We start from the raw sequence: 26768 nt of genomic DNA, 5'->3' as shown, positions 1-26768 counted from the left end.
GTCGTGCCAGGTGACGTCCCGCGTGTCGAGCCGCGTGTCGTGCCAGGAGACGTGCCGCGTGTCGTGCCAGGTGTCGTGCCGCGTGTCGTGCCGGGTGTCGTACCAGGTGACGGGCCGCGTGTCGTGCCGGGTGTCGTGCCAGGTGACGTGCCGCGTGTCGTGCCAGGTGTCGTGCCGCGTGTCGTGCCGCGTGTCGTGCCGCGTGTCGTGCCAGGTGACGTGCCGCGTGTCGTGCCAGGTGACGTGCCGCGTGTCGTGCCGGGTGTCGTGCCAGGTGACGTGCCGCGTGTCGTGCCGGGTGTCGTGCGGCGTGTGCTACCGCGTGTCGTGCCGCGTGTCGTGCCGGGTGACGTGCCGCGTGTCGTGCCGGGTGTCGTACCGCGTGTCGTGCCGCGTGTCGTGCCGGGTGTCGTGCCGGGTGTCGTGCCGCGTGTCGTGCCGCGTGTCGTGCCGGGTGTCGTGCCGGGTGTCGTGCCGCGTGTCGTGCCGCGTGTCGTGCCGCGTGTCGTGCCGCGTGTCGTACCGGGTGTCGTACCGCGTGTCGTACCGCGTGTCGTACCGCGTGTCGTGCCGCGTGTCGGGCCGGGTATCGTGCCGCGTGTCGTGCCGCGTGTCGTGCCGCGTGTCGCGCCACGTGCCGCGCCGCGTGTCGTACTGGGTGCCGTGCCGTGTGTCATGCCACGTGTCGCGCCGTGTGCTGTGCCGCATGCCGTTATATTTTTACATCAGATGTACCCCATTATATTTTTACATCAGATGTACCCATTATATTTTTACATCAGATGTACCCCATTATATTTTTACATCAGATGTACCCCATTATATTTTTACATTAGATCTACCCCATTATATTTTTACATTAGATCTACCCCATTGTATTTCCAGCCAGGTCAGCCATGATACAAGTCAGTACTCGACGTCCATCCATGTCTGAGGACGTCTGGAGATGATGTGGAAACAAGCCACTAGGGGCAACAGTGAACACTGTTACAGTACCTTCAAGCATCTGCCTCTGATTCCAAAGGCTGCATGTTCGAATCCAGGCATTGAAAATTTGAAATCTTAAAGAACTTACAAATGTAACGTTTGAGAAACATGGATGAACATCTGATTCTGATTTTAGACTCTGAGAGCTGGTAGTGTATTTCTACATCAGATCTACCCCATTGTATTTCTAGGTCAGATTTTATCCTACCTGGGTGATATCTCACATCCTTGCTGCATGAAGGCTCCCAGAGAGAACCACAGAGAGTTGAAGATGCCAAAGTCGTTGGGAGGATCTGGAGGTGTCTGGGGGTCTTTGGTCTCATCCTGTTCATCCAGGTTCCACTCATAAGGGCTGAAACGGCTGACCAGGAACAGGACCACGCTGACACCGATGTAGGCGAACACGATACACATCCAGATCTCATAGGCCAGCGGGTCCAGGAAGGAGAACACCCCGGGTTTAGACTTCTGGGGCTTCTTGATCATGATGGAGATGCCCAGAGACATGAAGGGCTTGGAGAAGTCGATCACCTCCTCACGGACCAGGGTTATGGTGAGAGGTGCCACAGCTATATCTGCTCTCTGGAAACAGGGACACGTAGAGAGGGTTAGTTTGGTTCTGTCTCAGATATGGTTTTTAATCTAGATATTATGCATCATTTGAGGTAGAATGAAATAAAAATGAGTTTGATAAATAAAGGTCCTTACTTAACTTACATAAAGTTTTCGTGAGTTTCTTAAAATATTGGCCTACGGTTGTGCTTTATAGTCTCAAAGCGGACAAAACAACATGAAGGGAAAGGAAAAGCTTGTACAGTCTGTACCTCAGGATGCTTTTAATCAACACAACAACAACATCAAAGAAACATCCTATATAGAATGACTAATGTGTAGCATGTGTACTACATTAAGTACAGAGTCTCAACACACACAAGAGATTAGAGAAGAGAGCAGAGAGGGAGAAAAAGGCAAAGATTGAAAGGCAAAAATATTTTCAAACATTTCATGTTCACAATCACCAAAAATGATTTCTAGACACAGATTGGGCATAATTAGAAACACATAAATGGGTGTTTGTCAGATGTGAAATATGTTGTACCCACATGGTGCAGTGTCTATCCCTGTCTAGTTAGTTTAAAGCTTTCTGACTGTGGGAGACTGATTGGGTCTAACCAGAGGGATGCTAAGAACAGGCTGGAAACAAATAATAGTACAAATAAGTACAAATAATAACATACATTACAGAAATCCATTTCCGTTTATCTTTGGTTTATGAAACTCACAGTGAATGTCAATACATCGTAACGTAATTTGCATATAAATAGCTAATTAAAGGTAATATAACGCAGGGGAAGGCAGGGGAAATATCCCCAAAACAAACATATTCCCTGTGTCCCAAACGGTAGCCAATTCCCTATGGGCCCTGTCCAAAGTGGTGCACAGGTAGGGAATAGGGTGGCATTTGGGATGTGGGATGCAGCCAAGGCTTTTCAGGACAGATGAATAATAGTTGCTGGTCATCTTTCTGTAACACAACAGTAAATATATACACAAGTGTAACTGTTATGTAGATGTGTCTAACAGAACAGCTCTGATTTAAATTACAGCCTTTAAAATGGTGGGAGAAACACAGTAACCCAAGGCTGTGTGAGTAAACCACTCCACTTCAGCATCCCTCCCTGCCTCCCTCCCTCCCAACCTCCTAGCCCCCTTCCCTCCCTGACTGCCTCCCTCCCTCCCTCCCAACCTCCCAGCCCCCTTCCCTCCCTCCCTCCCTCCCTGCCTCCCTCCCTCCCAACCTCCTAGCCCCCTTCCCTCCCTGACTGCCTCCCCCCCTCCCTCCCAACCTCCCAGCCCCCTTCCCTCCCTCCCTCCCTGCCTCCCTCCCAACCTCCTAGCCCCCTTCCCTCCCTGACTGCCTCCCTCCCTCCCAACCTCCCAGCCCCCTTCCCTCCCTCCCTCCCTGCCTCCCTCCCTCCCAACCTCCTAGCCCCCTTCCCTCCCTGACTGCCTCCCTCCCCCCTCCTCCCTCCCTCCCTCCCTCCCATCCCATTCACAGCGCCTCCATGCCTGGAAGAGACGAGACAAATGCTTTTGTCATCTACATTATTTTAATCTCCCAAGCTCCCTTTCATCTTTTTCTCTTATTTTATTTATTTCTTTCTCTCGTTCTTTCTGTCTCTTTCTTTCTTTTTCTCTTTCTTAATTTCTTTCTTTCTTTCCTCCCCACCATGGCTTGTTACCAAAACGCATCTTTGAAAGTGGTGATGGCACTTTTCACTATCAAAATGATGGGCTTTCTTTCTTTGTTAAAAAACAGCAGTAATCAGAGTTACTGCTGCAGCTTGGGTGTAGCATACGACACAATTAATGAATCAAACAACAGCGTTTGTATTGTAGCCTAACCCATTGTGTTTCTACAACAACAACAAAAAATGTGTAGAAGAAGAAAAACGTGATAAAGCAACATGAGGAGAGAAGGGTCAAACGGTGGGGAAATACACCAATAAACACAATGACGGCAGCAGAGCTATAACATAACCTCCTAATCCTAACGGTGTCCGTGGTAACGGTCAATCAATACAGAAGAGAATACAGCCATAAAGAAAGCGTTTCAGAGCTTCAGGGCTGACCATTAAAACACAACTAAGACCGCATTAGTTAACTGGTCAGAAGGTCACCCAAATTTAACTCAATCATTAGACCTGCTTGGCCTGACTGTCCAGTTATAAACAACCACACTGAGAGGCGGTGGATGGATGACAGACATAAACAACCACACTGAGAGGCGGTGGATGGATGACAGACATAAACAACCACACTGAGAGGCGGTGGATGGATGACGGACATAAACAACCACACTGAGAGGCGGTGGATGGATGACGGACATAAACAACCACACTGAGAGGCGGTGGATGGATGACGGACATAAACAACCACACTGAGAGGCGGTGGATGGATGACGGACATAAACAACCACACTGAGAGGCGGTGGATGGATGACGGACATAAACAACCACACTGAGAGGCGGTGGATGGATGACGGACATAAACAACCACACTGAGAGGCGGTAGATGGATGACGGACATAAACAACCACACTGAGAGGCGGTGGATGGATGACGGACATAAACAACCACACTGAGAGGCGGTGGATGGATGACGGACATAAACAACCACACTGAGAGGCGGTGGATGGATGACGGACATAAACAACCACACTGAGAGGCGGTGGATGGATGACGGACATAAACAACCACACTGAGAGGCGGTGGATGGATGACGGACATAAACAACCACACTGAGAGGCGGTGGATGGATGACGGACATAAACAACCACACTGAGAGGCGGTGGATGGATGACGGACATAAACAACCACACTGAGAGGCGGTGGATGGATGACGGACATAAACAACCACACTGAGAGGCGGTGGATGGATGACGGACATAAACAACCACACTGAGAGGCGGTGGATGGATGACGGACATAAACAACCACACTGAGAGGCGGTGGATGGATGACAGACATAAACAACCACACTGAGAGGCGGTGGATGGATGACAGACATAAACAACCACACTGAGAGGCGGTGGATGGATGACGGACATAAACAACCACACTGAGAGGCGGTGGATGGATGACAGACATAAACAACCACACTGAGAGGCGGTGGATGGATGACGGACATAAACAACCACACTGAGAGGCGGTGGATGGATGACGGACATAAACAACCACACTGAGAGGCGGTGGATGGATGACGGACATAAACAACCACACTGAGAGGCGGTGGATGGATGACGGACATAAACAACCACACTGAGAGGCGGTGGATGGATGACGGACATAAACAACCACACTGAGAGGCGGTGGATGGATGACGGACATAAACAACCACACTGAGAGTCGGTGGATGGATGACAGACATAAACAACCACACTGAGAGGCGGTGGATGGATGACAGACATAAACAACCACACTGAGAGGCGGTGGATGGATGACAGACATAAACAACCACACTGAGAGGCGGTGGATGGATGACGGACATAAACAACCACACTGAGAGGCGGTGGATGGACAGACGGGTGGATGGTGATTGGGCCGGGTGTTCTTTCTCCATCTGATGGGAGTGTGTGTGTGTGTGTGTGTGTGTGTGTGTGTGTGTGTGTGTGTGTGTGTGTGTGTGTGTGTGTGTGTGTGTGTGTGTGTGTGTGTGTGTGTGTGTGTGAGAACGTTTCCCATTCAGAGGATCATTTCCCAGCGTTAGTGAGCTAAACCAGGAAATGACTACATCCCAAATGGCACTCTATTCCCTATATAGTGCACTACCCACAGGGCTCCTTTCAAAAGTAGGGCACTATGTAGGGAACACAGTACCATTTGGGATGTAGGCAATCTCTCCCGGCTGATGGTGGTGGAATTGAACAGATGAGGAAACCTAACCCTCATCCATTTTATATACAGCCCTTGGCCCTGCTCCTCGATCGTCGTCTCGGAGGGGCGGGAGTAAAGGGGAATCGTTTCGGAGGGTTTGAGGCATTTAAAGGGGACTAGTGAGAAATGTAAAAGTGGGACTGAGAGCACCAGAAGATACTGAGGTGAGAGGTCAGAGCCCGTATTCAGAAAGCTTCTCAGAGTAGGAGTGCCGGTTTAAGATCAGTTTAGCCTTTTAGACCACAGTGAACACAGTGACATAGACAAGGGGCCCAAACCTACATCAGAGACAAGGGGCCCAAACCTACATCAGAGCCAAGGGGCCCAAACCTACATCAGAGACAAGGGGGCCCAAACCTACATCAGAGACAAGGGGGCCCAAACCTACATCAGAGACAAGGGGCCCAACCCTACATCAGAGACAAGGGGCCCAAACCTACATCAGAGACAAGGGGGCCCAAACCTACATCAGAGACAAGGGGGCCCAAACCTACATCAGAGACAAGGGGGACCAAACTTACATCAGAGACAAGGGGCCCAAACCTACATCAGAGACAAGGGGCCCAAACCTACATCAGAGACAAGGGGCCCAAACCTACATCAGAGACAAGGGGCCCAAACCTACATCAGAGACAAGGGGCCCAAACCTACATCAGAGACAAGGGGGCCCAAACCTACATCAGAGACAAGGGGCCCAAACCTACATCAGAGACAAGGGGCCCAAACCTACATCAGAGACAAGGGGCCCAAACCTACATCAGAGACAAGGGGGCCCAAACCTACATCAGAGACAAGGGGGCCCAAACCTACATCAGAGACAAGGGGCCCAAACCTACATCAGAGACAAGGGGCCCAAACCTACATCAGAGACAAGGGGGCCCAAACCTACATCAGAGACAAGGGATCCAAACCTACATCAGAGACAAGGGGGCCCAAACCTACATCAGAGACAAGGGGGCCCAAACCTACATCAGAGACAAGGGGGCCCAAACCTACATCAGAGACAAGGGGGTCAAAACCTACATCAGAGACAAGGGGGTCCAAACCTACATCAGAGCACCAGTTGTACTTTATAGCCTGTCTCCTATTGACGTAAACACTGTAACATAATCACATTGTTAAGACATAACTTTTCTCTTTCAACTGCTGGTAGTAAATGTTTAAACAAATGTTGCGTCCCAAATGGAACTCTATTCACAAAATATTGTGCACAATATAGAGCCCTATGGATCCTGGTCATTAGTAGTGCACTATATAGGGAATAAAGTGCTATTTGGGACGCATCCTTTGGTGAAGTAACAATGAACATCAGTGAGAGACTGAGAGATGACTCCACTCACCCCATAGACCAGTTCCCCCACCATCCCGTTCCACGTCTTGGTGTCTGGATCCCGCGCACCATACTTCCCGTCTGCTACTACTGACAGTTTGTATCTTATCCCCACGTGTTTTGCAATTTCAGCAGCTAAATCGACACAGTAGCCTTCATATCTGTCATTCCCCTCCAGATTCATCTGGTGTTTCTTGTACATCACATAAGGGGCTTCCTGTTAATAGTCAGATCACAGGCTGGTTTATTGTCACACACACACGTGCTCACACCTCCCCCACACACACAGTCCCAAACCAGGAAGCAGCTTCAACCAGCAGTCTCATGCAGGCATGCATGTGCAGATAACACACCACAGATGCATTGAAGTATATGTTGATAACAGCATGATGACAAGCCAGGTAGTTGTTTTACCAAGCTGTGGTGGCCAGCAGACTCCCAGCCCTAATTCACCCAGCATCCTGTCTCTCAACCCTGGGGAACAGGGACTCCCAGCCCTAATTCACCCAGCATCCTGTCTCTCAACCCTGGGGAACCGTTGTGTGTGCATTTCTGCGTGTGTCTGCGTGTGTGACAAACGAACAGTCCAAGAGGACCACAGGCTTCTCACGGTGTCTGGCTAAGGCTACAATATGCCTTAGTTAGAGGTATGTGGTCTTCAACAGATGCTGGGTGTATTGGTAGGCTGGGTGTGGGTTAGCTCAGAGTGGATGGGGGTGGAGGTTCATAAAGTAAATGGCCGTGACTTGGATCAGGAAGTGAGTGCTGCTGTATTAATATCTCAACATAATCATCAACAAGCACGTTTTATCAATCAATGTGCAAAGGGGGAAGGCTTTAATAATAATCATTCCAAAAAACTAAAACAAAAGGGAGACATTTTCATTCTAATCACAAAACTCAAATTGAAAAATGACCTTGTAAGTTAATAAATAAATATTTAAAACACCACCAGGAGAGGGCAGCGTGCTTTTCTCCCCTCCATTTTCAAACACTGGTGGTGGTGCAGCTAGCTTGTTGCTATGGTTTCATCATTACCCAACAAACACTGGTGGTGCAGCTAGCTTGTTGCTATGGTTTCATCATTACCCAACAAACACTGGTGGTGCAGCTAGCTTGTTGCTATGGTTTCATCATTACCCAACAAACACTGGTGGTACAGCTAGCTTGTTGCTATGGTCTCATCATTACCCAACAAACACTGGTGGTGGTGCAGCTAGCTTGTTGCTATGGTTTCATTACCCAACAAACACTGGTGGTGGTGCAGCTAGCTTGTTGCTATGGTTTCATCATTACCCAACAAACACTGGTGGTGGTGCAGCTAGCTTGTTGCTATGGTTTCATTACACAACAAACACTGGTGGTGGTGCAGCTAGCTTGTTGCTATGGTTTCATCATTACCCAACAAACACTGGTGGTGGTGCAGCTAGCTTGTTGCTACGGTTTCATCATTACCCAACAAACACTGGTGGTGGTGCAGCTAGCTTGTTGCTATGGTTTCATCATTACCCAACAAACACTGGTGGTGGTGCAGCTAGCTTGTTGCTACGGTTTCATCATTACCCAACAAACACTGGTGGTGGTGCAGCTAGCTTGTTGCTACGGTTTCATCATTACCCAACAAACACTGGTGGTGGTGCAGCTAGCTTGTTGCTACGGTTTCATCATTACCCTACAAACACTGGTGGTGGTGCAGCTAGCTTGTTGCTATGGTTTCATCATTACCCAACAAACACTGGTGGTGGTGCAGCTAGCTTGTTGCTACGGTTTCATCATTACCCAACAAACACTGGTGGTGGTGCAGCTAGCTTGTTGCTACGGTTTCATCATTACCCAACAAACACTGGTGGTGGTGCAGCTAGCTTGTTGCTATGGTTTCATTACCCAACAAACACTGGTGGTGGTGCAGCTAGCTTGTTGCTATGGTTTCATCATTACCCAACAAACACTGGTGGTGGTGCAGCTAGCTTGTTGCTATGGTTTCATCATTACCCAACAAACACTGGTGGTGGTGCAGCTAGCTTGTTGCTATGGTTTCATCATTACCCAACAAACACTGGTGGTGGTGCAGCTAGCTTGTTGCTATGGTTTCATCATTACCCAACAAACACTGGTGGTGGTGCAGCTAGCTTGTTGCTATGGTTTCATCATTACCCAACAAACACTGGTGGTGGTGCAGCTAGCTTGTTGCTATGGTTTCATCATTACTCAACAAACACTGGTGGTGGTGCAGCTAGCTTGTTGCTATGGTTTCATTACCCAACAAACACTGGTGGTGGTGCAACTAGCTTGTTGCTATGGTTTCATTACCCAACAAAAGAAGAGCTGCTGCTCACACAGAACCAACGACACCATTTGAGACAACACATAATTAGAGGGTTGTAAGTGGAGAGGAAACGGCTTGTTTGTTCTGTGCTGAACATAACTCCTCTTCACCCTAACTCTATTGTAAATGACCCCCACCCTGAGTTAACATAGTGTTTATCTACTGATGCTGTTATCCATTCTGAGGCCTTTAAATGCTTCCTTTTTAGAGAGAGGGAGAGGGACGATTCAGAATACAAATTTCATGTAATGCTTCCTTTTTAGAGAGAGAGAGAGAGCGACAGAGAGAGAGAAAGAGAGAGAGAGAGACAGAGACAGAGAGAGAGAGACAGACAGAGAGAAAGAGAGAGAGAGAGAGAGAGAGAGAGAGACAGACAGAGAGAGAGACACACAGACAGAGAGAGAGAGAGAGACACAGAGAGAGAGAGAGACACAGACAGAGAGACAGAGACAGAGACAGAGAGAGAGAGAGAGAGAGAGAGAGAGAGAGAGAGAGAGAGAGAGAGAGAGAGAGAGACCTTTCAGAATCCAGATTTCATGTAATGTGTAATAAGGAATACTACATATAACTATTAGGACCGCCAGCACTTTTCAAATGTTTTGCTTTTATGAGTGTTCCTTTACTATTCAAAGGTTGTCTATAGCACATGGTCATTACGATAGCTGACATTGACAGCCCCCTGAATGTTTTTGCATTCATGGCAGGGAAAGTCATTTCAAACACTTAATAATGAGCAAATATGGTCAAATATCAGTGTGAAAGGAATAATTCCCATTGCAGTCAACACTGCTGCCAGGATATCTAAGCAAAACTCTCTCCTTCCTGCCAAAGCAACTCACTGGAGGCTGTACACAGAACCAGCCCTCAGAGGAACAAAACAAAATAGATAAAAAAAACAAAAATTATATTATAATATCCTCCCTCAAATGTGCTTTATTTTGCTTTGTCTTTGAGAAGCCATTGCAGTATCATCACCACGATCATCATAATTTCCTCATCCTCCTATCCCAGATTGTCATTGAACCATTTACTTGATGAGGACAGACAAGACAGGTTCTACTTACGTACGGATGGCGGATGTTGGTCTGTATGTGTTTTCTATTAGATGGAGTCAAGTCAACCATTTACCCACTTACTCATGTATCATATAATACCAATATTGTGATGTCACTGCTACGACAGGCCACTGAAGTATGAAGAATCTAAATGCTTTGTCACCCACACGGATACAGTTGAAACACTCTCTTCTCCTTACAGAGGGATCGACTGTTTCAACGTGTAGTGAGTGGATGCAAAGCAAACACAAAAAAGATGTGGTTCTGCCCAGCCCAGCCCAGGACAGAATGTATCAACCGGTTAGGCATCAACACCGCCACTCGCGGCCCTGACTGGCAGAATACGTTGTGGTGAACACATTTCAAAGTTGCCATGGAAAGTGTACCATAATAGTAGTGACCACAATCGTTCGGTTTTCCACAGAAGAAGACTCGTTGGCGACCACCTGTTGTTCTAACAAATTTACTAATCGCTGGTACTCGTTCCAGTATCCAATCTGAAACAGAGAAAACACAGGTTAGCATAGCAACCATAGAATTAGAATGAGTTCTATTCTTCTAATTCTATGTTAACAGCATTCCCTGTGTTCGACCATCCACCCACAACCCCCTCCCTCCCCTCCACTATATACAGTGTATAAACAGTTAAGTAGGAATATTTTAGTAACACATTATAACTGCTTATATGTGCTTATAACAGATAATTACACATTATAATTGCTTATATGTGCTTAATAACACATAATACATTGTTACATGTGCTTAATAACACATTATACATTCTTATACAGTATGTGCGTAACAACACATTATAAATGCTTATATGTGCTTATAACAAGTAATAACACATTATTTGCTTTTTTATTCGGGTGAAATGTACTCCAATAATAAAACAGAGCAGCCTTATAGATACTGGAGGCGAAGCCTAAATCTACTGTCAATCCTCCGGTGTATCAGAGTAGCAGACAGCTGGTCTAGTTTAAAGCCTACACAGGTTTTAGGGTAAATAATTGATATTGGGTTCTGTGAATTGAATACACACTCAGTAATGAATCATAATGTTCCAGGTCTGCTCAGACGCCTGCCTCTCTGCACTGCAGGTCTACTATCTTAATTTGATCCCTCTGTTCCACAGAGAATTTTCCTGCGAGCAGCAGGAAATGCAAATTCTAGCCATCTAAGATTTGTAATTTCCTCTTTAAAATGTCAGACTTGATTTATCCGAACAAAGCATGTATCAACACCTACAAAAATGTCCATTAATTATAAAAAGAATTGTACTCACGCTCAAAACCATGTGAAGGAAATAACCCAAGGAGGTTGAGATAATTATGGTTAACATAATTATGCCACATTGGGTTATTCCTTCACATTGTTTTGAGTGCAAGTAGGTTTTGAACTCTACAGATATTTTCTGCCTTTCATTCTAGCCTGAGCGCAAACCCTCATATTGGCTATCTACATTAATTATAATCCACATAATAATTCACATTTCCTGTAGCTGCATGATTATTTTCCTGCTGTAGCAAACTGGGTCAAATTGAGATTCTACATATATATGTATTCCTGCCCCTGCAGCTATATACTATTATACTATTATACTGCTGTTTAGTACATCAATACCTTCTACTGCAGCTATATACTATTATACTATTATACTGCTGTTTAAGTAGTACATCAATACCTTCTACTGCAACTATATACTATTATACTGCTGTTTCAGTTGTACATCAACACCTTCTACTGCAGCTATATACTATTATATTGCTGTTAAGTTGTACATCAATACCTTCTACTGCAGCTATATACTATTATACTGCTGTTTAAGTTGTACATCAATACCTTCTACTGCAACTATATACTATTATACTGCTGTTTAAGTTGTACATCAATATCTTCTACTGCAGCTATATACTATTATACTATTATACAGCTGTTTAAGTTGTACATCAATACCTTCTACTGCAGCTATATACTATTATACTGCTGTTTAAGTTGTACATCAATACCTTCTACTGCAACTATATACTATTATATTGCTGTTTAAGTTGTACATCAATATCTTCTACTGCAGCTATATACTATTATACTATTATACTGCTGTTTAAGTTGTACATCAATACCTTCTACTGCAGCTATATACTATTATACTGCTGTTTAAGTTGTACATCAATATCTTCTACTGCAGCTATATACTATTATACTGCTGTTTAAGTTGTACATCAATACCTTCTACTGCAGCTATATACTATTATACTGCTGTTTAAGTTGTACATCAATACCTTCTACTGCAACTATATACTATTATACTGCTGTTTCAGTTGTACATCAATATCTTCTACTGCAGCTATATACTATTATACTATTATACTGCTGTTTAAGTTGTACATCAATACCTTCTACTGCAGGTATATACTATTATACTTCTGTTTAAGTTGTACATCAATATCTTCTACTGCAGCTATATACTATTATACTATTATACTGCTGTTTAAGTTGTACATCAATACCTTCTACTGCAGCTATATACTATTATACTGCTGTTTAAGGTGTATATCAATACCTTCTACTGCAACCATATACTATTATACTGCTGTTTAAGTTGTACATCAATACCTTCTACTGCAGCTATATACTATTATACTATTATACTGCTGTTTCAGTTGTACATCAATACCTTCTACTGCAGCTATATACTATTATACTGCTGTTTAAGTTGTACATCAAAACCTTCTACTGCAGCTATACACTATTATACTATTATACTGCTGTTTAAGTTGTACATCAATACCTTCTACTGTAGCTATATACTATTATACTGCTGTTTAAGTTGTACATCAATACCTTCTACTGCAGCTATATACTATTCTTGTGATCAAGACAAAGGAGCTGATCGTGGACTACAGGAAAAGGCGGGCCGAACATGCCCCATTCAAATCAACGGGGTAGAGGTGGAGAGGGTCGAGAGTTTCAAGTTCCTTGGTATCCACATCACCAACAAACTGCCATGGTCCAAACATACCAAGAAAGTTGTGAAGAGGGCACGACAACACATTTTCCACCTCAGCAGACTGAAAAGATTTGGCATGGGTCCCCAGATCCTCAAAAGGTTATACAGCTGCACCATCGAGAGCACCCTGACTGGTTGCATCATCACTTTGTATGGCAACCTGCTCTTCATCTGACCACAAGGCGCACTACAGAGGGTAGTGCGTACGGCCCATGAAATCAATGGGGCCAAGCTTCCTGCAATCCAGGACCTACGTATATAATAGACGTGTCAGAGGAACAGGTTGGTGTACAGGTGGGGGACCTACTGGTTGGTGTACAGTTGGGGGACCTACTGGTTGGTGTACAGGTGGGGGACCTACTGGTTGGTGTACAGGTGAGGGACCTTCTGGTTGGTGTACAGGTGGGAGACCTACTGGTTGGTGTACAGGTCTGAGACCTACTGGTTGGTGTACAGGTGGGGGACCTTCTGGTTGGTGTACAGGTGGGGGACCTACTGGTTGGTGTACAGGTGGGGGACCTACTGGTTGGTGTACAGGTGGGGGACCTACTGGTTGGTGTACAGGTGGGGGACCTACTGGTTGGTGTACAGGTGAGGGACCTACTGGTTGGTGTACAGGTGGGGGACCTTCTGGTTGGTGTACAGGTGGGGGACCTACTGGTTGGTGTACAGGTCTGAGACCTACTGGTTGGTGTACAGGTGGGAGACCTACTGGTTGGTGTACAGGTGGGAGACCTACTGGTTGGTGTACAGGTGGAAGACCTACAGGTTGGTGTACAGGTGGGAGACCTACTGGTTGGTGTACAGGTCTGAGACCTACTGGTTGGTGTACAGGTGGGAGACCTACTGGTTGGTGTACAGGTGGGAGACCTACTGGTTGGTGTACAGGTGGGAGACCTACTGGTTGGTGTACAGGTGGGAGACCTACTGGTTGGTGTACAGGTGGGAGACCTACTGGTTGGTGTACAGGTGGGAGCCCTACTGGTTGGTGTGCAGGTGGGGGACCTACTGGTTGGTGTACAGGTGGGAGACCTACTGGTTGGTGTACAGGTGGGAGACCTACTGGTTGGTGTACAGGTGGGGGACCTACTGGTTGGTGTAGAGCTGAATGGTTTCTATGTAGTGAACTACATTTGACCAGCAGGGTAGTGTATAGTGTATCAGGGTAGTGAATAGTGTAGCAGGGTAGTGTATAGTGTAGCAGGGCAGTGTATAGTGTAACAGGGTAGTGAATAGTGTAGCAGGGAAGTGTGTAGTGTAACAGGGTAGTGTATAGTGTATCAGGGTAGTGTATAGTGTAGCAGGGCAGTGTATAGTGTAGCAGGGCAGTGTATAGTGTATCAGGGTAGTGTATAGTGCAGCAGGGTAGTGTATAGTGTAACAGGGTAGTGTATAGTGTAACAGGGTAGTGTATAGTGTATCAGGGTAGTGTATAGTGAATAGTGTAGCAGGAGAGTATTTAGTGTATTAGGGTAGTTTATAGTGTATCAGGGTAGTGTATAGTGTAGCAGGGTAGTGTAACAGGGTAGTGTATAGTGTAGCAGGGTTGTGTAACAGGGTAGTGTATCAGGGTAGTGTATAGTGTATCAGGGTAGTGTATAGTGTATAGTGTAACAGGGTAGTGTATAGTGTAACAGGGTAGTGTAGGGTGTATAGCGTAGCAGGGTAGTGTAACAGGGTAGTGTATCAGGGTAGTGTATAGTGTAGCAGGGTAGTGTGTAGTGTATCAGGGCAGTGTATAGTGTATCAGGGTAGTGTATCGTGTAACAGGGTAGTGTATAGTAATCAGGGTAGTGTATAGTGTATAGTGTAGCAGGGTAGTGTATAGTGAAGCAGGGAAGTGCATAGTGTATCAGGGTAGTGTATAGTGTAGCAGGGCAGTGTATAGTGTAGCAGGGTAGTGTATAGTGTAGCAGGGTAGTGTATAGTGTAACAGGCTAGTGTATAGTGTAGCAGGGTAGTGTATAGTGTATAGTGTAGCAGGGTAGTGTATAGTGTAACAGGGTAGTGTATAGTGTAGCAGGGTAGTGTATAGTGTAACAGGGTAGTGTATAGTGAATAGTGTATCAGGGTAGTGTATAGTGTAACAGGGTAGTGTATAGTGTAACAGGGTAGTGTATAGTGTATCAGGGTAGTGTATAGTGTATCAGGGTAGTGTATAGTGTAACAGGGTAGTGTATAGTGTAGCAGGGTAGTGAATAGTGTATCAGGGCAGTGTATAGTGTATCAGGGTAGTGTATAGTGTAACAGGGTAGTGTATAGTGTAGCAGGGTAGTGTATAGTGTAGCAGGGTAGTGTATAGTGTAACAGGGTAGTTAATAGTGTAGCAGGGTAGTGTATAGTGTAGCAGGGTAGTGTATAGTGTAACAGGGTAGTGTATAGTGTAGCAGGGTAGTGTATAGTGTAACAGGGTAGTGTATAGTGAATAGTGTAGCAGGGTAGTGTATAGTGTAACAGGGTAGTGTATAGTGCATCAGGGTAGTGTATAGTGTAGCAGGGTAGTGTAACAGGGTAGTGTATAGTGTAGCAGGGTTGTGTAACAGGGTAGTGTATCAGGGTAGTGTATAGTGTATCAGGGTAGTGTATAGTGTATAGTGTAACAGGGTAGTGTATAGTGTAACAGGGTAGTGTATAGTGTAGCAGGGTAGTGTATAGTGTAACAGGGTAGTGTAGGGTGTATAGTGTAGCAGGGTAGTGCAACAGGGTAGTGTATCAGGGTAGTGTATAGTGTAGCAGGGTAGTGTATAGTGTATCAGGGCAGTGTATAGTGTATCAGGGTAGTGTATCGTGTAACAGGGTAGTGTATAGTAATCAGGGTAGTGTATAGTGTATAGTGTAGCAGGGTAGTGTATAGTGAAGCAGGGAAGTGCATAGTGTATCATGGTAGTGTATAGTGTATCAGGGTAGTGTGTAGTGTATCAGGGTAGTGTGAAGTGTAACAGGGTAGTGTAAAGTGTAACAGGGTAGTGTTTAGTGTATAGTGTAACATTGAAGTGTATAGTGTATAGTGTAACAGGGTAGTGTACAGTGTATCAGGGTAGTGTGTAGTGTATCAGGGTAGTGTGAAGTGTAACAGGGTAGTGTATAGTGTATCAGGGTAGTGTTTAGTGTATAGTGTAACATTGAAGTGTATAGTGTATAGTGTAACAGGGTAGTGTACAGTGTAACAGGGTAGTGTATAGTGTAACAGGGTAGTGTATAGTGTATCAGGGTAGTGTTTAGTGTATAGTGTAACAGGGTAGTGTATAGTGTATCAGGGTAGTGTATAGTGTATCAGGGTAGTGTATAGTGTAACAGGGTAGTGTATAGTGTATAGTGTAGCAGGGTAGTGTATAGTGTAGTGGGTAGTGTATAGTGTAGCAGGGTAGTGTAGCAGGGTAGTGTATAGTGTAACAGGGTAGTGTATAGTGTAACAGGGTAGTGTATAGTGTAGTGGGTAGTGTATACTGTAGTAGGTAGTGTATAGTGTAGCAGGGTAGTGTAGCAGGGTAGTGTATAGTGTAGCAGGGTAGTGTATACTGTAGTAGGTAGTGTATAGTGTAGGGTAGTGTATAGTGTAACAGGGTAGTGTATAGTGTATCAGGGTAGTGTTTAGTGTATAGTGTAACAGGGTAGTGTATAGTGTATCAGGGTAGTGTATAGTGTATAGTGTAACAGGGTAGTGTATAGTGTATCAGGATAGTGTATAGTGTATAGTGTAGCAGGGTAGTGTATAGTGAATCAGGGAAGTGTATAGTGTATCAGGGTAGTGTATAGTGTATAGTGTATCAGGGTAGTGTATAGTGTATCAGGGTAGTGTATAGTGTAACAGGGTAGTGTATAGTGTATAGTGTAACAGGGTAGTGTATAGTGTATAGTGTAGCAGGGTAGTGTATAGTGTAGTGGGTAGTGTATAGTGTAGCAGGGTAGTGTAGCAGGGTAGTGTATAGTGTAACAGGGTAGTGTATAGTGTAGTGGGTAGTGTATACTGTAGTAGGTAGTGTATAGTGTAGCAGGGTAGTGTAGCAGGGTAGTGTATAGTGTAGCAGGGTAGTGTATACTGTAGTAGGTAGTGTATAGTGTAGGGTAGTGTATAGTGTAACAGGTTAGTGAATAGTGTAGCAGGGTAGTGTATAGTGTATAGCGTAGCAGGGTAGTGTATAGTGTAACAGGGTAGTGTATAGTGTAGCAGGGTAGTGTCTCCTGTAGTAGGTAGTGTATAGTGTAGCAGGGTAGTGTATAGTGTAACAGGTTAGTGTATAGTGTATCAGGGTAGTGTATAGTTTAGCAGGGTAGTGTATAGTGTAACAGGGTAGTGTGTAGTGTAGCAGGGTAATGCTGTGACAGTAAAGTCTGTTTTGGTGTGTGTGTGTGTGTGTGTGTGTGTGTGTGTGTGTGTGTGTGTGTGTGTGTGTGTGTGTGTGTGTGTGTGTGTGTGTGTGTGTGTATTTGTCTGAGGGGTTTGACTGCTGTGAGAGTCAAGCTTCAGTCTCCTATGAAACATCAGGGAAAGTCATCAGATCACACTACATTACTTGAGACACACCACTGTAACCTGCCGCCACCCCTCGTACCAGCTCTCTCACCGCAGTCACCCCTCGTACCAGCCCTCTCACCGCAGTCACCCCTCGTACCAGCCCTCTCACCGCAGTCACCCCTCGTACCAACCCTCTCACCGCAGTCACCCCTCGTACCAGCTCTCTCACCGCAGTCACCCCTCGTACCAGCCCTCTCACCGCAGTCACCCCTCGTACCAGCCCTCTCACCGCAGTCACCCCTCGTACCAGCCCTCTCACCGCAGTCACCCCTCGTACCAGCCCTCTCACCGCAGTCACCCCTCGTACCAGCTCTCTCACCGCAGTCACCCCTCGTACCAGCCCTCTCACCGCAGTCACCCCTCGTACCAGCCCTCTCACCGCAGTCACCCCTCGTACCAGCCCTCTCACCGCAGTCACCCCTCGTACCAGCCCTCTCACCGCAGTCACCCCTCGTACCAGCTCTCTCACCGCAGTCACCCCTCGTACCAGCCCTCTCACCGCAGTCACCCCTCGTACCAGCCCTCTCACCGCAGTCACCCCTCGTACCAGCCCTCTCACCGCAGTCACCCCTCGTACCAACCCTCTCACCGCAGTCACCCCTCGTACCAGCTCTCTCACCGCAGTCACCCCTCGTACCAGCCCTCTCACCGCAGTCACCCCTCGTACCAGCCCTCTCACCGCAGTCACCCCTCGTACCAGCTCTCTCACCGCAGTCACCCCTCGTACCAGCCCTCTCACCGCAGTCACCCCTCGTACCAGCCCTCTCACCGCAGTCACCCCTCGAACCAGCTCTCTCACCGCAGTCACCCCTCGTACCAGCTCTCTCACCACCGTCACCCCTAAAACCAGCCTTCTCTCACCACCATCACCCCTCATACCAGCCCTCTCTCACCACCGTCAACCCTCATACCAGCCCTCTCTCACCACCATCACCCCTCATACCAGCTCTCTCGCACCACCATCACCACCGTCACCCCTCATACTAGCCCTTTCTCACCACCGTCATTACCATCACCCCTCATACCAGCCCTCTCTCACCACCATCACCACCCTTCATACCAGCCCCCTCTCACCACTATAACCTGTCATTGTCTGCCTGGGATTGGGGCTTCATTGCCATGACCCAAAGTGACAATCTATCTCTATGTCTGCCTCAGTCTCTCTCTCTCTCTCTCTCGCTGATGCTCTCTCTCTCTCTCTCATGCTCTCCATCTCTCATGTGCTCTCTCTCATGTGCTCTCTCTCTCTCTCTGGTGCTCTCTCTCTGGTGCTCTCTGGTGCTCTCTCTCTCTGGTGCTCTCTCTCTCTGGTGCTCTCTCTCTCTCTGGTGCTCTCTCTCTCTCTGTGCTTGGTGCTTTTCTTCTGGTGCTTCTCTCTCTGGTGCTCTCTCTCTGGTGCTTTCTGGTGCTCTCTCTCTCTGGTGCTCTCTCTCTCTGGTGCTCTCTCTCTCTCTGGTGCTCTCTCTCTCTCTGGTGCTCTCTCTCTCTCTGGTGCTCTCTCTCTCTCTGGTGCTCTCTCTCTATCTGGTGCTCTCTCTCTCTCTGGTGCTCTCTCTCTGGTGCTCTCTCTCTCTCTCTCTCTCTCTCTCTTTCTTTCCTCCTCCTGTCTCTATCCGGCTGTGAGGGGTTAGACACCAGGGCTGTGGGGCGTTAATTGGTGGTATATGAGATATGGAAGGCAGCCAGCAGGTTTGACTACACACCGTGCAGTGATCTAAGCTCACAGTCATCTATCACTGTCACGTGTTAGATGAAATGGCTCCTAGCCAGGGTTGGAACTGGTTCATGTAAAAGAACAAAGTTATTTGAGGAACAGAACCCGAACCGGAAACCAAAGTGATCTATACTGTTCCGGAACAGAACCATTATTTAAAAGCATTACAACTGGTTAATAACGTTAGCATCAGTTACTGTAGCCCCTCCCCTCTGAAGCATAGGTTACTGTAGCCCCTCCCCAATGAAGCATAGGTTACTGTAGCCCCTCCCATCTGTAGCATAGGTTACTGTAGCCCCTCCCCAATGAAGCATAGGTTACTGTAGCCCCTCCCCAATGAAGCATAGGTTACTGTAGCCCCTCCCCAATCAAGCATAGGTTACTGTAGCCCCTCCCCTCTGTAGCATAGGTTACTGTAGCCCCTCCCCAATGAAGCATAGGTTACTGTAGCCCCTCCCCAATGAAGCATAGGTTACTGTAGCCCCTCCCCAATGAAGCATAGGTTACTGTAGCCCCTCCCCAATGAAGCATAGGTTACTGTAGCCCCTCCCCAATGAAGCATAGGTTACTGTAGCCCCTCCCCAATGAAGCATAGGTTACTGTAGCCCCTCCCCTCTGTAGCATAGGTTACAGTAGCCTACTGTCGAAGTTACAAACATAATTCAGAAATTAGGGAGAGATGCTTAATTAGAGAACAATGAATTCACTTGTTCATTGGTAGTTTTTCAATGCTCTCTCGTCACCCGCAGTTGCATCTCTCACCCTACACTGTGACTGACAGCACAGTGTGGGTGTTTGTCTTTCATTATGATTAAACCATGCTGTTACGGCAAAATACAATTTGCTCTTAACGTCTTTCCAATACAGCACACTGACTCGGTACCGGTGCCCCCTGTATATGCCCCGTTATTGTTATTCTTATTGTGTTACTTTTTATTATTACTTTTTATTTTAGCCCACTTTGTAAATATTTTCTTCTTCTTGAACTGTGCTGTTGGTTAAGGGCTTGTAAGTAAGAATTTCACGGTAAAGTCTACACTTGTTATATTCTGCGCATGTGGCAAATACAGTTTGATTTGATTTGATTAAATTGCTTACCCGCTCCATAGCAAACTGTTTAGAAAGGAACAGAAAGGAACAATATAAACTGGTCATTTTTTTGGGGGGGGGGGTTCGAACCCGGTTCAGAACTTTATTTTTCTGGTCGGAACAGTGGAATGGAATGAAAAAATAATGGTTCTGTTCAGAACGAAATGATTGGAAAATAATTTTGGATCCATCCGCTGGCTCCTACAGACATACGTTAAAATCCTCAACCTGTCAGATAGGAGAACTGTCATAATTCATAACCAATGACAGGAATAAATAAGGAACTAAACTCTAACGGCTTACTGAAGTTCATCCTGTTGTGATGTAGACAATTTCTGAACAAAATGAGATTTAAAAGCTGTGTCGGTATGGAGTTATAGAGAGAGCTGTAGATGGATGTGCACGTGAGTGCCTGCACCTTTTTGGGCCCCCCTGTCCTCATCTCATAGACGTCTATAGTGTAGTTGGACCTCCGGCCATAGCTGTCAAACTGGATGTTCCCCGTCATCCCCTGGACCTGGACCTGAACCGCGGGACAGTAAAACACAGAGACAAAACACACAGAACAACGTGTAATACAGACTGCCAAGTTATTATCAAAACACACAGAACAACGTGTAATACAGACTGCCAAGTTATTATCAAAACACACAGAACAACGTGGAATACAGACTGCCAAGTTATTATCAAAACACACAGAACAACGTGTAATACAGACTGCCAAGTTATTATCAAAACACACAGAACAACGTGTAATACAGACTGCCAAGTTATTATCAAAACACACAGAACAACGTGGAATACAGACTGCCAAGTTATTATCAAAACACACAGAACAACGTGGAATACAGACTGCCAAGTTATTATCAAAACACACAGAACAACGTGTAATACAGACTGCCAAGTTATTATCAAAACACACAGAACAACGTGTAATACAGACTGCCAAGTTATTATCAAAACACACAGAACAACGTGGAATACAGACTGCCAAGTTATTATCAAAACACACAGAACAACGTGGAATACAGACTGCCAAGTTATTATCAAAACACACAGAACATGGAATACAGACTGCCAAGTTATTATCAAAACACACAGAACAACGTGTAATACAGACTGCCAAGTTATTATCAAAACACACAGAACAACGTGTAATACAGACTGCCAAGTTATTATCAAAACACACAGAACAACGTGGAATACAGCGTGCCAAGTTATTATCAAAACACACAGAACAACGTGTAATACAGACTGCCAAGTTATTATCAAAACACACAGAACAACATGGAATACAGACTGCCAAGTTATTATCAAAACACACAGAACAACGTGTAATACAGACTGCCAAGTTATTATCAAAACACACAGAACAACGTGGAATACAGACTGCCAAGTTATTATCAAAACACACAGAACAACGTGGAATACAGACTGCCAAGTTATTATCAAAACACACAGAACAACGTGGAATACAGACTGACAAGTTATTATCAAAACACACAGAACAACGTGGAATACAGAAAGCCAAGTTATTATCAAATTTGGAAATGGCTGGTATTAGGAAATGGCAGGTATTCACAGAGATTGAATCGTTGGCGTTAATCAAATGATGGAACTGATAGGCTTTAATAAAATATGTGGGTTTATGTTAATGAGAATGAGAGTCTCTTTGTATTTCAGAGAGCTGAGCTGAGGGGGAGAGAATTTCACTATGAGAGGTCTGTGAGAGGACATCTGGGAGGCAGAGGAAGGAGGAGATTAGTCTCTTTTTATACGTTTCTATGTCTCTCTCTCTGCCCCCTCTTTCTATAGCTCTCTATCTCTCTATCTGCCCCCTCTTTCTATAGCTCTCTATCTGCCCCCTCTTTCTATAGCTCTCTATCTCTCTATCTGCCCCCTCTTTCTATAGCTCTCTATCTCTCTCTCTGCCCCCTCTTTCTATAGCTCTCTATCTCTCTCTCTGCCTCCTCTTTCTATAGCTCTCTATCTCTCTCTCTGCCCCCTCTTTCTATAGCTCTCCATCTCTCTCTCTGCCCCTTCTTTCTATAGCTCTCTATCTCTCTCTCTGCCCCCTCTTTCTATAGCTCTCTATCTCTCTCTCTGCCTCCTCTTTCTATAGCTCTCTATCTCTCTCTCTGCCCCCTCTTTCTATAGCTCTCCATCTCTCTCTCTGCCCCTTCTTTCTATAGCTCTCTATCTCTCTATCTGCCCCCTCTTTCTATAGCTCTCTCTCTCTCTGCCCCTTCTTTCTATAGATCTCTCTATCTGCCCCCCTCTTTCTATAGCTCTCCATCTCTCTCTCTGCCCCCTCTTTCTATAGATCTCTCTATCTGCCCCCTCTTTCTATAGCTCTCTCTCTCTCTGCCCCTTCTTTCTATAGCTCTCTCTCTCTCTGCCCCTTCTTTCTATAGATCTCTCTATCTGCCCCCTCTTTCTATAGCTCTCTATCTCTCTCTCTGCCCCTTCTTTCTATAGCTCTCTATCTCTCTATCTGCCCCCTCTTTCTATAGATCTCTCTCTCTGCCCCCTCTTTCTATAGCTCTCTATCTCTCTATCTGCCCCCTCTTTCTATAGATCTCTCTATCTGCCCCCTCTTTCTATAGCTCTCTATCTCTCTATCTGCCCCCTCTTTCTATAGCTCTCTATCTCTCTATCTGCCCCCCTCTTTCTATAGCTCTCTATATCTGCCCCCCTCTTTCTATAGCTCTCTATCTCTCTCTCTGCCCCTTCTTTCTATAGATCTCTCTCTCTGCCCCCTCTTTCTATAGCTCTCTATCTCTCTATCTGCCCCCTCTTTCTATAGCTCTCTATCTCTCTCTCTGCCCCCTCTTTCTATAGCTCTCTATCTCTCTATCGGCCCCCTCTCTATCGCACTTGCTCTTCGTTTCTCTGTCTCGGTTTCTCAATCTTACAAGTCTCACTCTTATCGTCTCCATCTCTCTCACTACTTCCCCTGTCTGTCTGTCTGTCTGTCTGTCTGTCTGTCTGTCTGTCTGTCTGTCTGTCTGTCTGTCTGTCTGTCTGTCTGTCTGTCTGTCTGTCTGTCTGTCTGTCTGTCTGTCTGTCTGTCTGTCTGTCTGTCTGTCTGTCTGTCTGTCTGTCTGTCTGTCTGTCTGTCTGTCTGTCTGTCTGTCTGTCTGTCTGTCTGTCTATCTATCTATCTATCTATCTATCTATCTATCTATCTATCTATCTATCTCTCTCCTCCCTACCTACCTACCTCCATCTCTCTCACTACTTCCCCCGTCTATCTATCTATCTCTCTCTCTCCTCCCTACCTACCTACCTCCATCTCTCTCACTACTTCCCCCATCTATCTATCTCTCCTACCTACCTACCTACCTACCTCCATCTCTCTCACTACTTCCTCCGTCTATCTCTCTCTCTCTCTCCTCTCTACCTACCTCCTTCCTTCTACCGCTCTTCTCCCTACTGCCATCCTCTCTCTCTACCTCCCTCCCCATCTGTCCCTCTTTCTGTCCATCTCTATCTTACCATTTTGAGAGCTCTCTCGATGTCGATGCCCTGGCTCCATGGCACGGCAGGGTTGGCCAGACAGTCTCCTGCGCCCCCTCGCCGTGACACGTCTACGCGTTGGCGCCGCAAATACCGGAACGCCTCCGCGATCACCAGGATTGCATCGTGGGTCAGAGCTGACGTGTACTGCCGAGGACAAGAGTGTTCAGGGGGATCACAAGAGATCTCCAGAAATCACAAGAGAGATCATGGGAGACTAACCAACATGGTTGGCAAACAATACATCATTCATTTATTTTTTCAAAAGTGCCCTGTGAGAAATTCTGAGAATTTCACTGAAGAGTTGAAACACATCGATACAACGATCGCACTGTCCCACACGTTGTTAAGGCAACCCTCGGGCCAATTGAAACTTTTTTGCACTAACACAGTAAATGATCTATCCTGTTGCCTAGTCACTTTACAACTACCTACATGTACAGTACATAGCTACCTCAATTACCTCGTACATCGATACATTGAATCGGTACTGGTACTCCCTGTATATGGCCATGTTATTTACTACTTCCTGTAAATAGACATGTTATTTTCTACTCCCTGTATATAGCCTTGTTACTTTCTACTCCCTGTATATACCATGTTATTTACTACTTCCCGTATATAGCCATGTTATTTACTACGTCCTGTATATATCCATGTTATTTCAACATCCTATATATTAACATGTTATTTTCTACGTCATATATATATATATATATTATTTTCTACTTCCTGTATTTTAACATGTTATTGACTACTTCCTATACATGTTATTTTCTACTTCATATATATGTATATATATATATGTATATACATTATGTTTTACTTCCTGTATTTAAACATGTTATTTACTACTTCCTGTATATAGCCATGTTATTTTCTACTCCATGTATACAGACATGTTATTTACTACTTCCTGCATATAGCCATGTTATTTACCACTTCCTGTATATAGCCATGTTATTTACTACTTCCATGTTATTTACTAGTTCCTTTATATATATACATTATATTTTCTACTTCATATATATATATATATAACTGAGACATAAACTGAACAAGTTCCACAGACATGTGACTAACAGAAATGGAATAATGTGTCCCTGAACAAAGGCGGGGAATGGCCCTAGACCTCACCCTCCGATCCAACAGGTCCCAGACATGCTCAATGGGATTGAGATCTGGGTTCTTCGCTAGCCATGGCGGAACACTGACATTCCTGTCTTGCAGGAAATCATGCATAGAATGAGCAGTATAACTGGTGGCATTGTCATGCTGGAGGGTCATGTCAGGATGACCTTGCAGGAAGGGTACCACATGAGGGAGGAGGATGTCTTCTCTAACGCACAGTGTTGAGATTGCCTGCAATGACAACAAGCTCAGTCCGATGATGCTGTGACACACCGCCCCAGACCATGACAGACCCTCCACCTCCAAATCGATCCCGCTCCAGAGTACAGGCCTCGGTGTCACGCTCATTCATTCAACAATAAATGCGAATCCGACAATCACCCCTGGTGAGACAAAACTGCGACTCGTCAGTGAAGAGCACTTTTTGCCAGTCCTGTCTGGTCCAGCGACGGTGGGTTTGTGCTGGTGATTGTCCGGTTAGGAACTGCCTTACAGTTCTCAGACCAGCCTCTCTCAGCCTATAGAGGACAGTCTGAGCACTGAAGGAGGGATTGTGCATTCCTGGTGTAACTCGGGCAGTTCTTGTTGCCATCCTGTACCTGTCCCACAGGTGTGATGTTCAGATGTACCGATCCACGTGTTGTTACAGTCTGCCACTGCGAGGGCGATCAGCTGTCTGTCCTGTCTCCCTGTAGCGCTTAGGCGTCTCACAGTACGGACATATATACATGATATTTTCTACTTTCTACTTCCTGGCCACATCTGTAGTCCTCATGCCTCCTTGCAGCATGCCTACGGCACGTTCACACAGACGAGCAAGGACCTTGGGCATATTTCTTTTGGTGTTTTTCAGTCTGTAGAAAGGTCTCTCCTAAGTTTTCATAACTGTGACCTTAATTGCCTACCGTCTGTAATGTTATTTACTTCTTCCTATATATAGACATGTTATTTTCTACTTCCTATAGATAGCCATTTCATTTTTACTTGTTATTTGTTTCACTGTGTATTTATTCCTCGTGTTACTTGTTCAGTTTGTATTGGATTTTTTATCTTATCTTTTTATTTAACCTTTATTTAACTAGGCAAGTCAGTTAAGAACAAATTCTTATTTTCAATGACGGCCTAGAAACAGTGCCTTGTTCAGAGGCAGAAGGATAGATTTGTACCATGTCAGCTCGGGGATTTGAACTTGCAACCTTTCGGTTACTACAAAGCTACAAAGCATCTGACAAATATAATTTGATTTGATATATACATTTTAGTGAATTTCTATAGCGCACTCCTTGGGACAATCAGTGTGTTTTTGTAAATACCAGTTCTCTATGACAAGACGCATCATTCACCCAAGTTTTGTCAAAATCGGGCCAGTGCTGTCTGTGATGTTGCGTGTGACTAACGTACAAATGTGCTAACGGACAGAGACAGTTCCACAGTTCCTTCCCCGATTTCATCATGGGGGACAATTAAGTGTAATTTTAAACCCATTTCTTCCTTGATCATTGTTTAATTAGATGTACATTGAAGCTGTGCTATAACCTTGCTTCACATCTGCCTATCAATATATCCATCGTTGGGGAAGGGAAGGAGAGAAATGAAAAAAGAAAGAGAATGGGAGTGACATACTGAGAGGAGAAGAAGCGAGAAGAGAGGAGAAG

At 45.5% G+C, this 26768-nt stretch overlaps 1 protein-coding gene across 4 annotated transcripts in view; it reads right to left on the bottom strand.

Annotated features, from left to right (window-relative positions):
- LOC106604216 (glutamate receptor 3) overlaps nucleotides 1-26768 on the bottom strand; it is a 300167-nt gene that overhangs the window by 77064 nt on the left and 196335 nt on the right. For all 4 annotated transcript variants that reach the window (XR_006769822.1, XR_006769823.1, XM_045717884.1 and 1 more), the window contains exons 7-11: nucleotides 23962-24129; nucleotides 20882-20986; nucleotides 10521-10631; nucleotides 6764-6970; nucleotides 1196-1569 (exon numbers count right to left, since the gene is read on the bottom strand). Coding sequence is in view for 2 of the 4 variants with exons in the window: in XM_045717884.1 (XP_045573840.1) it covers nucleotides 1196-1569; nucleotides 6764-6970; nucleotides 10521-10631; nucleotides 20882-20986; nucleotides 23962-24129 (965 nt within the window). In the remaining 2 variants the exon portion in view is untranslated. The remainder of the gene's footprint in view (nucleotides 1-1195; nucleotides 1570-6763; nucleotides 6971-10520; nucleotides 10632-20881; nucleotides 20987-23961; nucleotides 24130-26768) is intronic.

This window comes from Salmo salar, chromosome ssa05 (genome assembly GCF_905237065.1).
Source record: "Salmo salar chromosome ssa05, Ssal_v3.1, whole genome shotgun sequence".
Lineage (NCBI taxonomy): Eukaryota > Metazoa > Chordata > Actinopteri > Salmoniformes > Salmonidae > Salmo > Salmo salar.
Note: the sequence above shows the minus strand (reverse complement) of the source record. Positions and strands in the feature narration are given on the sequence as shown.